The sequence below is a fragment of the Opisthorchis viverrini genome, assembly GCF_000715545.1.
Source record: "Opisthorchis viverrini unplaced genomic scaffold opera_v5_88, whole genome shotgun sequence".
NCBI classification, from domain to species: Eukaryota; Metazoa; Platyhelminthes; class Trematoda; order Opisthorchiida; family Opisthorchiidae; genus Opisthorchis; species Opisthorchis viverrini.
In genome coordinates, this window is record NW_008751745.1 from 61,839 (window position 1) to 75,941 (window position 14,103).

Consider the following 14,103-nt stretch of genomic DNA (forward strand, 5'->3'; position numbering starts at 1 on the left):
GAACGTCTATACCATTCAAGATGGTCGGGGATTGAAAGTAGTGAATGGGACGCAGCTTCGCAAGTGGCATGATACACCTGAAGAGCGGCCGAATAGACCCGCTGCCGAAGCCGACCTGACGGAGGGAAATGAAAATCGATGGCATGCGAACGAGCTTTAAGGGGTGGAGGTGTGTAACGTGATACTACTGATGGGGAGGCACGCGAGTAGTATGTGTTGTTCGTAGAATTTCGCTTTGCGTCAAAAAGGAAAGGGAGATCTGTTGCGGAATTCGTGGAGCCACTTTGTAATATTTGCTTGGATTTGACCGACGAATGAGTGGAGTCACTTCCAGGAAAGGCAGCGAAGGCCTTCTTCCTTTCAATAGTATGCAAGTCGTAGCACCTAGGATGTCTTGCGATAACGCGCCCGGCGATCTTGGAGCCAACGTTAACCGCAGATGGTGAAGAGCGACACGGAGGTCTCCCAAACATTCAATCTGTGGATCCAGATTCAATGTCTTTGGAAAACATGAGAGAAAGATAGTTTCAGCCACCAACCTCCGCAGGAAAGCTGAACAAAGTTGTATGGGGAAAAACACCGTCCTTGAATTGAGCACAGTAAATAGTTTTTCGAGGCCTTTAGGCAAGACTATCCACATGGGTCGTTGTCCTACATGTTTTGACACAAAATTCATCATAGGAAGCACGAGGGTCAGATTGCCCAGGTTGAGAAATCAGAGCGGAATCAGAGCACGAATATTCCAGTTGAAAATTAATGCTCCATCTTGTGCTCAGTCGACAGTTCAATCCGATAGCAATAACCCTCCAGATGTATCCATTCATAACCACTGACAAATAAAAGTTCACCGATGAATTCGTTTTTCTGTCAACCATCCAAATGCATTCGGTTACATCCTTTTGGAATAGCGTACAGGACACCCAGCCAAACCCTTCTTTCCTGTGGGGGAATATTGATAAATAGAGTGCGGTCCTTGTGACCTGAAGTAGGAATTAAACACTGTTTCACCGCATATTCTTTGGTTACTACTCCATATTACTGAGGTTGGTTGGATTGTCTCAACCTCTAACATCGTTCAGCTGTAACGATCTATCAGTGCCTAGCTGCCATGCCACCCGACGGGAGCACAAGGGCTGGGGTTGCGCAAGCCGAGATAGAAGTCGAGATGCAGAGGCAGGTTTCAAACCACCAATCTTTCGGTCAGTAAATTTGCGCTGTAACCACTGAGCCACCTAGCCCACCTGAAAGCTAGTGACTAGATATGTAATGTGAATCGGGCTGTATCTTGGTACTTCTAAATCCTGGTTTGCGATTACTCATATCCAGCGGAAGAAATTCCACAACAGCCAAGAATGTGAATTCCCCACCAGTTTAGTACAAGGGCTATCACGCCAACAACGAAAAGCACTTGAATTATTCCTCACGTGCAGAGATTCAACCGTCACCATTGGTAGGACAACAGTTGACGGCTGCCGGAGTATGTTTCAGACTGACGAACCAATCGGCTGAAGCTAAAGGCGTATCCTTACCTGTTTGTAGCTGTCTGTCACCATATGCTATGTGTTTAGTTGATATTTTCTCCGTACACATTGGTCAAGTCAATCAATCCCCTGAGCCTGAGGGCTAGGCAACATACTTGCAAGACGGGGTGAACTCCAGTAGAAGTTTTCTTCCGCTAGGTCAGAAGTGAGGACTTTTACTAAAGAAACAATCGTGAAGGTCAGATTTGTACTTAGTGAGAAAATAATTCCTTAGTATGAACCACCCAAAGGCAGGTGTATGCACGAACGGAAATCCATTAGAAAAAGCATTGGACCGATGCCGAGTTAAATGACAGAGCCTACCGGCATTTTTAGAAGCATGATGGGAACATGTAATGGTTTGTAACATCCGTTTACATGGCCAGGAAGTACTGTCGTATGAACTTACGTGCTTTGTATAGCGAAACTATTGAGGCCGACGGCATACTCAACCGAGAGATGTACCATGTATGAAAATGTGCTACACCCGACCGAAAGTAATAAGAGCGTGAAGTGGCTGAATGAAACCGATAGACTTTGACGGGTCTTATCGTCCCTTACAGGAGCATTCCTAGAGAGAACACAACGGTACGAAGAGGAAACAAGTAACGGTTTGGACTGTCGTCCGTTTTTGGAAGTTTTGCTGTTCCAGTTCAGAGTCGTCTTCAGGTGGTCCTCAACTAGCATCCAATTCCATTTTCAGTCTATTATGCCACCCCTTCATCGAGAGCTTGAACGATATATCATAGCAGGACAAAGACTGTTTTATTTCGGTGCCCACATTTCTAGTGTTTTCAGTAGGTAATGGTACTAAAAACAAACCAGGTGTATCAAAACCACTGTTTCATATTTCCTTCTTGGTCTGCAGGTCAGTACTCACGTGTTTGAGCAGAAGTGACCAAGGTGGAACATGATCAAGCAACCACGGTTCTACTCGACAGAAGCATTTAATTCAGTCATGTGCCCCGATGGGACACGGACTATTATCCAGCAGAGTGAATAATTACATGCGCAAACTAATAGCACAGGAGCACAGTATGAGGTCAGATACTAATGTCCTCTTCGGTCAATCAGTCAGTTTTTTTCGGTCCACAAACCAGTTGCTACCGCTTCGTTCACCGAAGATAAAGAGGCCAAAGGTGTGAGAGCCACTCAATGTTCTTTGCAGAGTGAATCTAACACCGATCCCTATAGTTTTTGAAGCACTCTTCTATTCATAAGCAGAACCAAATTGCGCTGCTGTCGTCTAATAAGACCATAACCTTCTCGTCATGGATAAAGAACTACGCTGTGAGCTAGCTACCTCCACGCTCAAATGGACTTCGCTGTGTACAGAATTCAATGGTAAAAAGTAGTGACCGACGGAGATGGTTCAAATCTATAGGGTTTTCTCTCTATAAAGAAATTCGCGTATCCAAAACGTTCACGTCAAACGCATTTGACCTGCCTGACGTTTACTAGGCATAATATCCCATGCGTAATTCATCAGTCATCCTGACCATAATCAACAAAATACCCAACAGTAAATGCGCGCACGTGACTTCCGCACATTTATGATAATCCGATCGTACGGAAGCCAGTCCGATGCATGTACGGGCCACTAAGCTAAATAGTCCGAACGATAGACTCTGGGGAGACCTAACCATATTGGTTAACAGGGACCGACCATAGTGCATCATCGTCCGAGACAACAACTCGGTGTTGACACTGATGCTTCACTCCCATGAAACCATGAAGTTTAACTAATTACGTTTAGAGCCTTAGAATGAAAATACAATAGAGTGGGTGAGGGCGGGGACTCGTAACTTGAACAATCGCAAACATTCCGAATTGCCTACAACCCCCCAGGCGCTCCCTACAAAACGCTTTGTCCGACAACAATGTCCATTCATCCTTGTTCATATTCGTCGTCGATGATATAATGAAGCCAATGCTGGGAGAACCTCAAAACTCGTTTTCAAATCGTTACTGTTGTCGATCTGGACTACGTAGACAATCCTATCCTTATCTCTGAAGACGTATGATACGCACAGGTTCTTCGCCAGCCGGAAGGATTTCATCAAAAGAAAAAATTACAAGTTCGGCCTAAAAGGCGTCAAAGTTGCAAACTTAGAGGCAACCGCGGCATCTTCTCTGTAGGAGAGCAGAGCAACTGGCCATATCCTTAGGGTTACGTGGTGTGAGTTGCCCATTCCCATTACCTGAGACACAAATTAGCACCAATTATCCAACAACGCACTGGTGATATATCCTGGAATGGTGACGAAAAGTTTGCAATTCAATTTCCAGGCTCGGTGAATACAAACAAAACCTGATCAATGATTAAAGGAATCACCAGCCCCAAAAGTGTGACTCGGGTGTTATATAATGGTGGATAGATTACAGTCCAAAGTGCTCTTGACTGTGTCAAGGATCCCAGCCTTCAAATTCAACACCTAGTAACGTATGATACATTTCGCGTGCATCGATCCAATCAAATAGTTTTCTATGGCGATCTCGCCCTCAAATGTTTCGTTCCGTAAAAGGTATCAAGTCCTCACGGAGACCGGCATATACCTAAGAGTACAATACAATTTTTGTGGGAATACGGTATAACAATACGGTTTTTGTGGGAATCCGGTTTCGGAAAGTATCGTCCGGATTCTTGAGGTCTGCACTAACCAAAAGGAATCCAACATGGTACCAATTAAGTATTGCAGTGGGTTTTTTTGGTTTCGAACAGTAGCTAACTTATCGCTGATTCAACAACACCAACTGACCCGTACGAGACAGGGATAGTAGTGGTCATCTATTCAAAGTAAGATCTACAAGGACATCAGTATCAGCGTTGTAAGTTTGTTTGGGGAAGAATAAGACGTAATCATTGTGACGAGGAAACTTACGTGAGGAATCATTTGCATGAGCCGAGGGATCTCCTCACCCAACACACTGTCAATGTGCTCCAACAACCGCGGCTTTAGTGGACTAAATGAGGAGAAATCGTGGTCTTGGAGCAAGGTGCGCATCTTGTTCACATCCGGAAAATCGCCAAGCGGAATATGATACTGTCTTGAAATTACTGAATAGGTTTGATCCAAATTCTTTAGCAACTCCTGTTTCTTCTTCGATTTCCCCATAAAGCTTGGCATCTCCCTCTTCAAATGTCCAATTATATAGGCATGTACCTGAGAAATACGGAAGATTCGATAAGTACGACACAGATTATCAAGAAACACCGCCCAATGCAGAGCCGCATGGAGTTTTAAAAATCAGCACCCATTAAAATAAACAGGATCTCATTTGTCAGGAAACAGGGGCTAAGAAGCATAGCAGTCTACTGGTAGTGGGTGCCCCATGATTTAAAAAACAGTAGCTTCGAAAATGTCCGGCTAGTTCCTCGAGATTTACCAAGGGATCGCTACAGGTAGCACCAAAATCGCTAACGGATTCATACTCAAGGGGTATAATTCCAACCCTAAGATAATTAGATGCGTCAAGCGATGAGGCCAAAGAAATGTGGCGAATCGCTAATCAGAGCCGTATGATAACCAATGATGTCGATATCAAACGTAACCTGCTATCGCCTTCAGCCCCTGAGAGATGTGTTATCAGGTAGCCAAGTAACGCGCACGAATCAGAGCGACAAATGCGCCAAATTCGAGCTATCACAGCAACCATCGAAACAGTCACAAAGCTAAATTCGAGCACTCTTCAAGCGTAGGCCAAGAGTAAAGAGAGGGACTTATACAAGGTCTTTTAAGGGAATGAAGCTTGCTCACGAAAAGCAGGATGACCAACCTAACAGATAGGGAAGGCAAACAAATCACTCTGTACATCAAGAACGCCACCGCAAGACGGATACAACAGCATGAAATAACGAGGAGCTATAGACGGGGAAACGAGTCCGACTTGAACGGCGGTTACATACAATGCGCAGACAAGAACAAAGAAGGAACAGGTATTAAAAAATGTACGGTACTCCACCGAAGACGATAGGAACTATCTTCCTCAGACTCAGCGGGATAGTTGGAGGGAGTAAGACATACCTGTCTGACTCCTAATACGACTGTGCATAGCAGGCACCTTCTAAACAGCACCGCGTTCTTTAAAAGTATTTCTCCTATATTGAGCAATGCGCCGGAGGTCGCGGTCAACCGTTTGGTGCACGGCCTTTAAAGCCAACCTTTCCCAATCCATCCTTCCTTGGGGGAAAGGCAAAATTATCGCTTCTATAACTATGGACATACTGGTCACCCGAAGGAAACAACTTACGGCCTACACACAACTATTGCAGAGGACAGTATGACTTTGTCCACAGAAATCGTAACACAATTTCTCGTAATACGATTACTTGCTGTTGAGCTGCTCCCCATCGAAATTTCTGGCATAGTTGAACCTTACGGAATGGAACTCCGTTCCGTATAGTCTGCAAAATCATCACAACAGTGAAGTCCGGCCTCCGCGAGAAAACGGAAGCTTTAGGTATGGATATCAGTAATTCGAGTCAGGCTCGAACGTCCGCGTGTGATGTGGACGTGATAACCACGACACCATTGAAACCTTCCGGGAAGAGCCCTTGCTAAGCAAGCGTGTTAAGGAAAACAGAACGGCAAACTTCTGGAATTAATAAGCCTGTTGCTGCTCAGAAGGTTGCTGTGCGCAGCTGCATTAGGAGTCAGACAGTCATGTCTTATCCCGTTCGTCCTCAGGCCAGGTCGGCTCCCTGCAACCAAGTGGGTCAGACTGTTGAGTCATTGGCTCCAAGAAAAGTCCCTCAAGAAATTTCCAACAATCGCTTTCTTGCGGTTCAGGTATTTTAGTCAGAGACTAGGGGGAAGAATCATCAAGTAAAGCCCTGCATTCTGCCACTACCCTGTGGGTCAAACCTTTTAGTCAAGGCTCAAGGTGAGGTACCTCAACCAAACCCCCTTCTTCGGTCTGAGCATCTGGGGACATCATTCGCCCTCACACCTCATCGTTCGCTGGCCCTCCTCCACACCCTCCCTACCCATTGTAGAATATACTGAGCCCAACACATATGCCAATCTCCTAGCCATTGTTCCGTGGATAAACTATCGCCCGGAAAAAAAACAAATAAAAAACTCTTACCGATTTCCAATGACCTGGTCTATGTTGCAGCTTTCAATGTCTGTACTCTGTCAAACTGGGCAATAGGTAACTCCTGCTGAAACTTTGCTTCCCCGCTGCCGATTTAGTCGGTGTCTACGAAACACATACAGGTTTCCACTTCGGTCTTTCAACCCAAATCGCTTATGATGAGTTCCCACATTCCAGTAATCGGGTATCTGGCGATCCTAGTCCCAGTAAACGGTCGTCTTTGTGCTGAGACAGAATGCAGTCCTGAATTTGAGAAAGAAGGAGTTTAGCGAGATCTGTTCCGACTGCTTTGGCCAACAAAGGGACGAATATAGTAATACGAACACCCAGTTCGGACGACGAGGCACGGTAGGATCACAGTGAAGCACTAGATTTGGAGTCGATGCTCAGTGTATGGATAATTGGTTGAGACTTATTTGGTTGTGTGCTGATTATCGTCTGTTCCTGACCAGTACGAACTTCAAGCACAAACGCTCACGACGAGTTACTTGGAAACTATCGACCACAGGACATTCATGGACTCATGTGAGGAGGGCCAGTGGAGGGCCCTAACCGTCGTCCTGTCGAGGTCTGTGCACACTGGCGGTATCCGAGCTCGCGCGCAACTAAGATACTTGAACTAATAATAATCTCACGCCAAATCGGTCACTGTCGCTTACCTACTGCGTACGGTAGGATGGGCATGCGAAAAAGTGCTCCGACTGACGCCTCCTTTCTTGCAGTTCTTCCTCTACCCTACCCCACCCCAATTTGAATATACTGTTCCAACAACAGGACTGACCACTTTTTGTTTACCGTGCACCACACTCAGCTGCAACTTGTGTAAATTCGACTTCAGTGATAACGCTTAACATTTCCAAGTCTGCTTTCGAATCCTTGAAGTCGGTCTGCTTGGGTGCCTTTAATGTTCAGACACTGAAGCGAGCAGGACAACAAGTAGGTCTTCGAACTTTCTGCATAAACCTTCGCACAGCTTAACATAGCGGCCACCAACTACAAATTAACCGTGGACTAGTTGAATCACGTGGCCATCAGCCATTGATGGATAGTCATAGTTCAAAACTGCCGTTCCTTCTATAGCACACGAGTGTATACCGATCACGCTGTGGTGCGAACATTCCTAGTAGTTTATTTCTCTTCAGGCACTCGAAAGCAAGAAGTATACCAATCCACCATCTTTGGAGAACTACCATAGCTCAGCAATATCGAACCGAGCTAGCTCAACTACTCTCGACAGTAACACAATGCTCAGCACGCGGATAACATGGTACAATGTGAAAGGAGATATGCTAGCGGTACGACGGTACGGTATGCTGTCTGTACGACTACTCCAATAGGGTCAATCGACCACTGGATATCTCTAAGATTGCTAGCACTGGTTGATGCCGGAAAATTCATACAAGCAGACAACGAGTACGACGGTGCACGCAAAATCCCTCAAACGCCAAATAGTGAAAAACCTTGAGAAATACCGAGAGCTCTGGTGAGCATCAAAATATGGGGAGATTGAGAAGGCTTTAGCGACCGGAAACGGCCGTGCCCTATACCAGTTGATACGATCAGCTTGTCCGTCAAGGGTCGAGTTTACAATACTACACTGCGCTCCATACGGGGCAAGATGGTTCAAGTCGTTAGAGCGCGAGTCTACTAACCGGAAGGTTGGAGCCCGACCTCTGCCTCCCGATTTCCCCTGTCTAGACTGGGGCAACCTGAAAGTATCCTAGCCCCTGTGTTTCCTTCGGGCGGTATGGCAGTTAGGCACCGAAAGGGTGCTACAGGTGAACGACACATCAGAAATCTGGTCGCTGCAAACTGAGGACGTCAAAAGACTTTTAGTGTTTGACCATCGATGTCTTCGGAGCATTGCCCGAGTCTGGTGGGGACACCGGATCAGCAGCGCTTAAGCACGTCGAATGATATTCGGAAGAAATGGCTCACCCTCGATAGATGAACTGATCACACTGCACAGGTTGCGCTGGCTGGACGAAATGAAACCGAGACTCCACTCGAGTGTTATCCTCTTAAGTGTTAGACAGAAAACTGCTTACGGAATGCCTTAAGAACTTTAAAGCGAAATTTGAAAGCCAGTACCAGCAAACACAGCTGCGCTGGTCATTGCCATCTTCCTGGATGGGGACCCCGAGACAAACCATATCAATGGTTAGAGACATTGTCAGACATGACCCGTCGCGCCCTCAATGGCGCTCATGCATCCAAGCTATTATCTTCAATGCATAGCTCCCTACCCAATTCCCCCACTTAACGGTCAACTGACAGTGCTGTAGTTACGCACTAATTTATCAGCTCCCGCTTCCAATGCGCAGCTACCTACCCCACCTCCTCGAACCATCCGTGAACGAAACTGTGGCAGCTATAACCTATGTACGACAAGTACGCGGTACTTACAGCTGATAATGATAATGACGACGATCGAATGGCTCTAGGAAAGCAACAGTCAGTCATTAATTCACTCGCAAACATTCCAACTGGCAAGACGGGCCGAACACTTCGAAGAGCAGTTAAATGGCCTCCTGTAGCCAACCCTCTAGAGAGAGTTCGTGGGGCGAATGGAATATAAACCTTCATAACCCATCAGAAGAACTAAAATACATAACATGAGTACGGAAACATGAAAGGGAGAAGGATGAGATGGTCTGTACCCAGCCCTCTTCAAAGAAGGCGGAGAACCCCTGGTGACCCACCTGACAAAGTGTATACGTGCGATATGAAGCGCATTGCCTGCAGAATGAGACAGGCCGACAGTTATTTTTATCTTCGCAAAGTGTGCGTGATGCTGTGTGAAAACCACATGAGCCTGGAAGCGGTGACATCGGTGTTTTCCGGTCCTACTCTTCGGAGCATTGCCAAAATATGTTGGTAACACCGAATCAGTAATGCTGAAGTACGTCAAATGGTTTTTGGAGAAAATAACTCGGCCATGGTAGATGAACTGATCACACCCTATATGTTGCGCTGACTTGGTCGTGCTCCAATCAGTCGATGAACTTCCTGTTAGAGCCCTTTCCACACAGCCACACGAAGAGTGAAAACGAGCCAAAGGAAGTCAAAAAACTTGGCAGCGAGGCATGAAAACCATTACCAGCAAATGCAGCTGCACTGGCCATTTCCGTCTTCCTGGATAGGCACCCCAAGACAGGATACATCGATGCTAAGAGACATTACCAGACACACTTAAATTATTTCAGCTACCGCCCCAAATAAGCAGCTATCTACTTCACCTCCCCAAGTCATCGCCGGCAGCTATAACAGCAGTACAGCAAGAAGGCGGTTTTTCAGCTGATGATGGTGATGACGTTTACAAATGCATTACGGAACGGGGATATTGTACGCGTGCTTCGGAGACACAACATACATCGAAACGGAGAACAAGGTGTGAGCGAGAGCCACTTGTTGCACCAGTGAACACAGTACACATGCTGAAAGTTACACTTTAGAACATCCCCCTCAAATTCAGTGAGTTTATTTATATTTATTTCACTTAGATACGGTGCAACGGTTATCTAGTACATAGCTAAGTGAATCAGATGTATCTGGGGGAGGGAGAAGTAGTGACTCAGTAGATGAAGAGTTTTAGGGAATAATGATACTTTCCAATTGCCCATACCGAAGAAAGGGGTTGGCTGAGCCTTGACTAAGAAGTCTGACCTGGGGGCGAGATGGCTCGGTGGTTAGAGCGCAAACTTACTGATCGGAAGGTTCATGGTTCGAAACCGATACCTGCATCTCGACTTCCTCTGTCGAGGTTTAGGTAACCTGGCAGTATCCCAGCCCTCGTGGCTCCTTCGGGGTGCATGGCAGCTAGGCACTGCAAGAATGTTACAGCTGAACGATTCTTCAAAAGACGTCTGACCCACAAGGTACCGGGGTAATGTAGGGCTTTGCTTGGTAGCCCGTTCTCATAGTCTGACTTAAAAGTCTTAATCAGGAGGAGGCAGTTGTTAGGGCTTTATTGAGAGACTCTTCTCGGAACCAACGACTGAATAGTCCAACCCACTTGGCTGAAGGCGGCTGGCCTGAGGAATCAGAGAGTAATGCAAGACTGTCTGAATCCTAGTGCATAGCAGGTAACTTTTGAGCATAACCACGTACTTTAATTCTAAGAATACTTCGACCACATTAAGCAATGCACCGGCGGTCATGATCAACCATCTGGTGTGCGGCGTTTAGAGCCAACCTTTCCTCACCCGTTCTTCTTTGGGAGAAGGCAGAATAGCCGTCTCTATAAGGACATACCGGTCATCCGAAGGAAACAACTTACGGCCTACATACAGCGACCGCAGAGGAGAGTACGACTTTGTCCATAGAAATCGTGACACAATTTCTCGTAATACGATTACTTGCTGTTGAGCTGCTCTCATCGAAATGTCCGGCATGGTTGAATCTTACGGAATGGAGTTTCATTCAGTATGGCCTGTAAGATCATTGCGGCATTGAAGCTCGATCACGACGACAGGATGGAGACGTCAAATTAGGTCTTAAATACACGGGGGTAAATTTGGACCATTCTCCCAAATTGGTGCTTGGTGTACGCTGCAGCTGCCAGAAGCGGATGCGACTCGCACCTGAAAACCTAAACCGCGGTACTACACTGCTCCCTATGTGATTTGCGCGGTAACAAGAGCCCATAAAACATCAGGGTGCACGATTTGAAGGGTGGGTCGAAAGTCTCGAACCGAACCTTTCAACCTCGCGGATCCTGATATATACCACAGGCATTTAAAACAATAGGAAGTTTAATAAACATCTAGAGGCACACAACTCACTTTTGCTAGACGAACGCGCCGAATAAAATCGTTCAGCTTTCGCATGGCAGAGTTTGCAGGCAACGATTGCAAGTCGCGGAATAGGTCCTGAGCTTCGAGCTCGAAAAGTCGACGATTCATGTCGAAATGCAGAGGTTGATCCCAGAATGAACCAATATGAACACGGACAACCTCAGGAGTACCAAGCACCTTCCCAAGTCCCCACATAAGAGCACCGTACACACGCATTAACTGCTGGGAATCAATCATGTCGGCCTTGTTGAGAACAATTCGAATTTTGTCGTCATAACCGCGCAGCGACTCAATAACACGACGAAACTCATCTGATATATCCAATTTGTGGGCATCGAAGAGAAGGATAATCCGATCAACAACTTCCGCGAACCAGTGAACAACCTCGGTAAACTCGTAGCCGCGGTCTAAACGCTGCTTTTCTCCACTCAATATCCCAGGGGTATCCACGATAGATAAGTTCTCCAACACAGAATTTTTTAGCATACAACACTGGAACCGATTGAGGAAATTATTGCCGAATCGAGAGAGTGGGCGAAACGGCTTGTCTGCATCAACTACAAGTGCATTGCCTGGTATTATACCACGCTCCCCATGCATGACCACACAGAAGCGGTCTGTCGTTGGCTCCGGTCCAATGTGCATCCCGGGGAACGCCTCGCCCAGCAGGTATTTAATGAACGTTGTTTTACCAGTAGAGTATTGGCCCAGGAGAAGAATCATGGGTTTCGCTGTGAAATCTCCGGCATCCAAAATTGGAGAATGAAATGCAGAGAACTGATAGGAAGTTTCTAAAGGGCGGATGCGTTTTTCGTAAATTTCGCGGAGAGAAGAAACAACTGTTTCAGACTTAAAATCCTTCTTCTTTTTAGCAGACGTCATGCTCAAACACCCGCCAAAACAGTCCTTCCCGCTAGTCCTTGAGCAGCTCGCCATGCAGCACAAATAAAGAACAGTTCAAATTTCATTTCAGCAAACTCAAGGATTCACTGGCACAGAAATGATGTAAGACCCCTTCAGGTGGTCTTGCACCTTCAGTGACCAGTGCGCCTTGACGCAAAGCTGAAGAGGAAGAGCCGCCGAATAAAGGTACGTGTTTCAGTGCAGGGTGACAGGCCTTAATTATTTGTTGCTATGCCACGCACTTTTACGGCAAAGGTCATTATTTCTCACGGGTTCAGAGGGTTGTGCGCTCCTATGTAATGAAAAAGCAAACATGACTTGAGTCCGGCTCCCCTATTTTGAGAGTGCCGGGAGGGGGGAGAAGAACTGCTCCAGCAGTCTGGTATCTGTACCGGTGTCATTAATCTTGGTGAATATCCAGAAAACTAGGGCCCTTAATCTTGGGAGTAGCAGCATACAGCGCACATGGTTTCATGCAAGAGAGAGCTTTACCAGGAAGTCAGCACCGGTTTACCTCCGGATATGGTAGATAACTCAAAATAGCTGCCTGACTGGACCCTTCAAATGTTTATCGAATATCCATGGAAAAACATGAGTGGGAATGTGCCTGTTGGCAGCTCCAATCAGGAGTCTGGGGGATGCGCGCGTACTCCTCTCGGAAGGATCATGTAATATTGGCCTACAAAGTGAGAACTCAGAGAACCGTTTCTGGTGCTCCAAGTTGCTATCGGGCATTTTATATGGGTTGTACCACATAGGTAGGCGTTGTTACCTCTCGATTTGAAGCGGTGTGAAATGTTCTGTCAATACACGAGTAGTTGCAGAGTACAAAGACAGAGTCATTCTATGCCTAAAGTGGGGCCGCAGATTATTTATCCGATATGGCTATCGTATCCGCTGCTTATAGTGGATCTGAAACGGCTGTGTGAGATTTCCTGTGTAACCGTGCACCGGAAAATGAACTTCAGGTAAGGGCAAACCACCCCATGAAAATGGGTTCTCGAGCCACTTCTTCACATTTAAACATTGAATTTGGGAGTTAGGTTCTGCAAACCGGAGAAACTCCTTCCAGGTAGCTCTTTTGCCTTGTTGTGTTGGCCCGGCCCCTCTTGCTTCCAGTGAGTGTTATCGCTCGTGCAGTAGGCACTTGGGCTTGAGAACCATTAATATGACACTAATTCCAAATGGTAGCCGATCGTCGGAGATTCCGTTGCTAGAAACCAGCAAATTTGAAAAAGTATGCTTACTATCTCACCGGAGTCATTTCGGTGAATTTTGAGCCTGTTGAGTTTCGATTTTGGTTGATCGGAGTATTCTCCAGTATCCGAATTTGGTAATGGTGTGGTCACCAACGCTGATGATGGTACGTAGTTCCAGAATTTCTCTTGCCATCTGGTGGGCAGTGAAACCCTTCTTGATGCCTTCTTTTCGCCTCATTTTAAGGTGAATTCCAGTGAATGTTTCGATAGGCCACGATTCTGCACGATATGAAGTAACTGGTGGCCGTGGCGACGGCAAAACTCTCTGCAACTGCAATCTCTGCGTCCAAAACTTTGAAGCTCTTGTCGATGAGTAAAGGAGGGCCAGCGGGCGAAGTTGCAAGCCTATCTTTATTCAGCCTCGAGCTTCTGAATGTAGGAAGTAAACCGCCCTGTCGCGCGGTACGTTGGAAATCGGTTTCGTTTTTCCCTCGTGCAAATTCGTGAAAATTGTTTTCGTTGTTCAATCCATTTACAGAGTACACACGAGCAGTTGTTGAATTTTATTACTCTAACAAAACATTTGAG

The 14,103-nt window shown here is 46.3% G+C and overlaps 1 protein-coding gene across 1 annotated transcript in view; it reads right to left on the reverse strand.

Annotated features, from left to right (window-relative positions):
- The window catches only part of T265_04985 (hypothetical protein), a gene marked incomplete at both ends in the record, with an annotated part of 23,997 nt that extends 11,648 nt beyond the window's left edge, over positions 1 to 12,349 (reverse strand). The window contains 2 exons of the mRNA XM_009169875.1: positions 4,403 to 4,684; positions 11,402 to 12,349. Coding sequence (XP_009168139.1) covers positions 4,403 to 4,684; positions 11,402 to 12,349 — 1,230 coding nt within the window. The remainder of the gene's footprint in view (positions 1 to 4,402; positions 4,685 to 11,401) is intronic.
- Between the last annotated feature and the right edge of the window lie 1,754 nt (positions 12,350 to 14,103).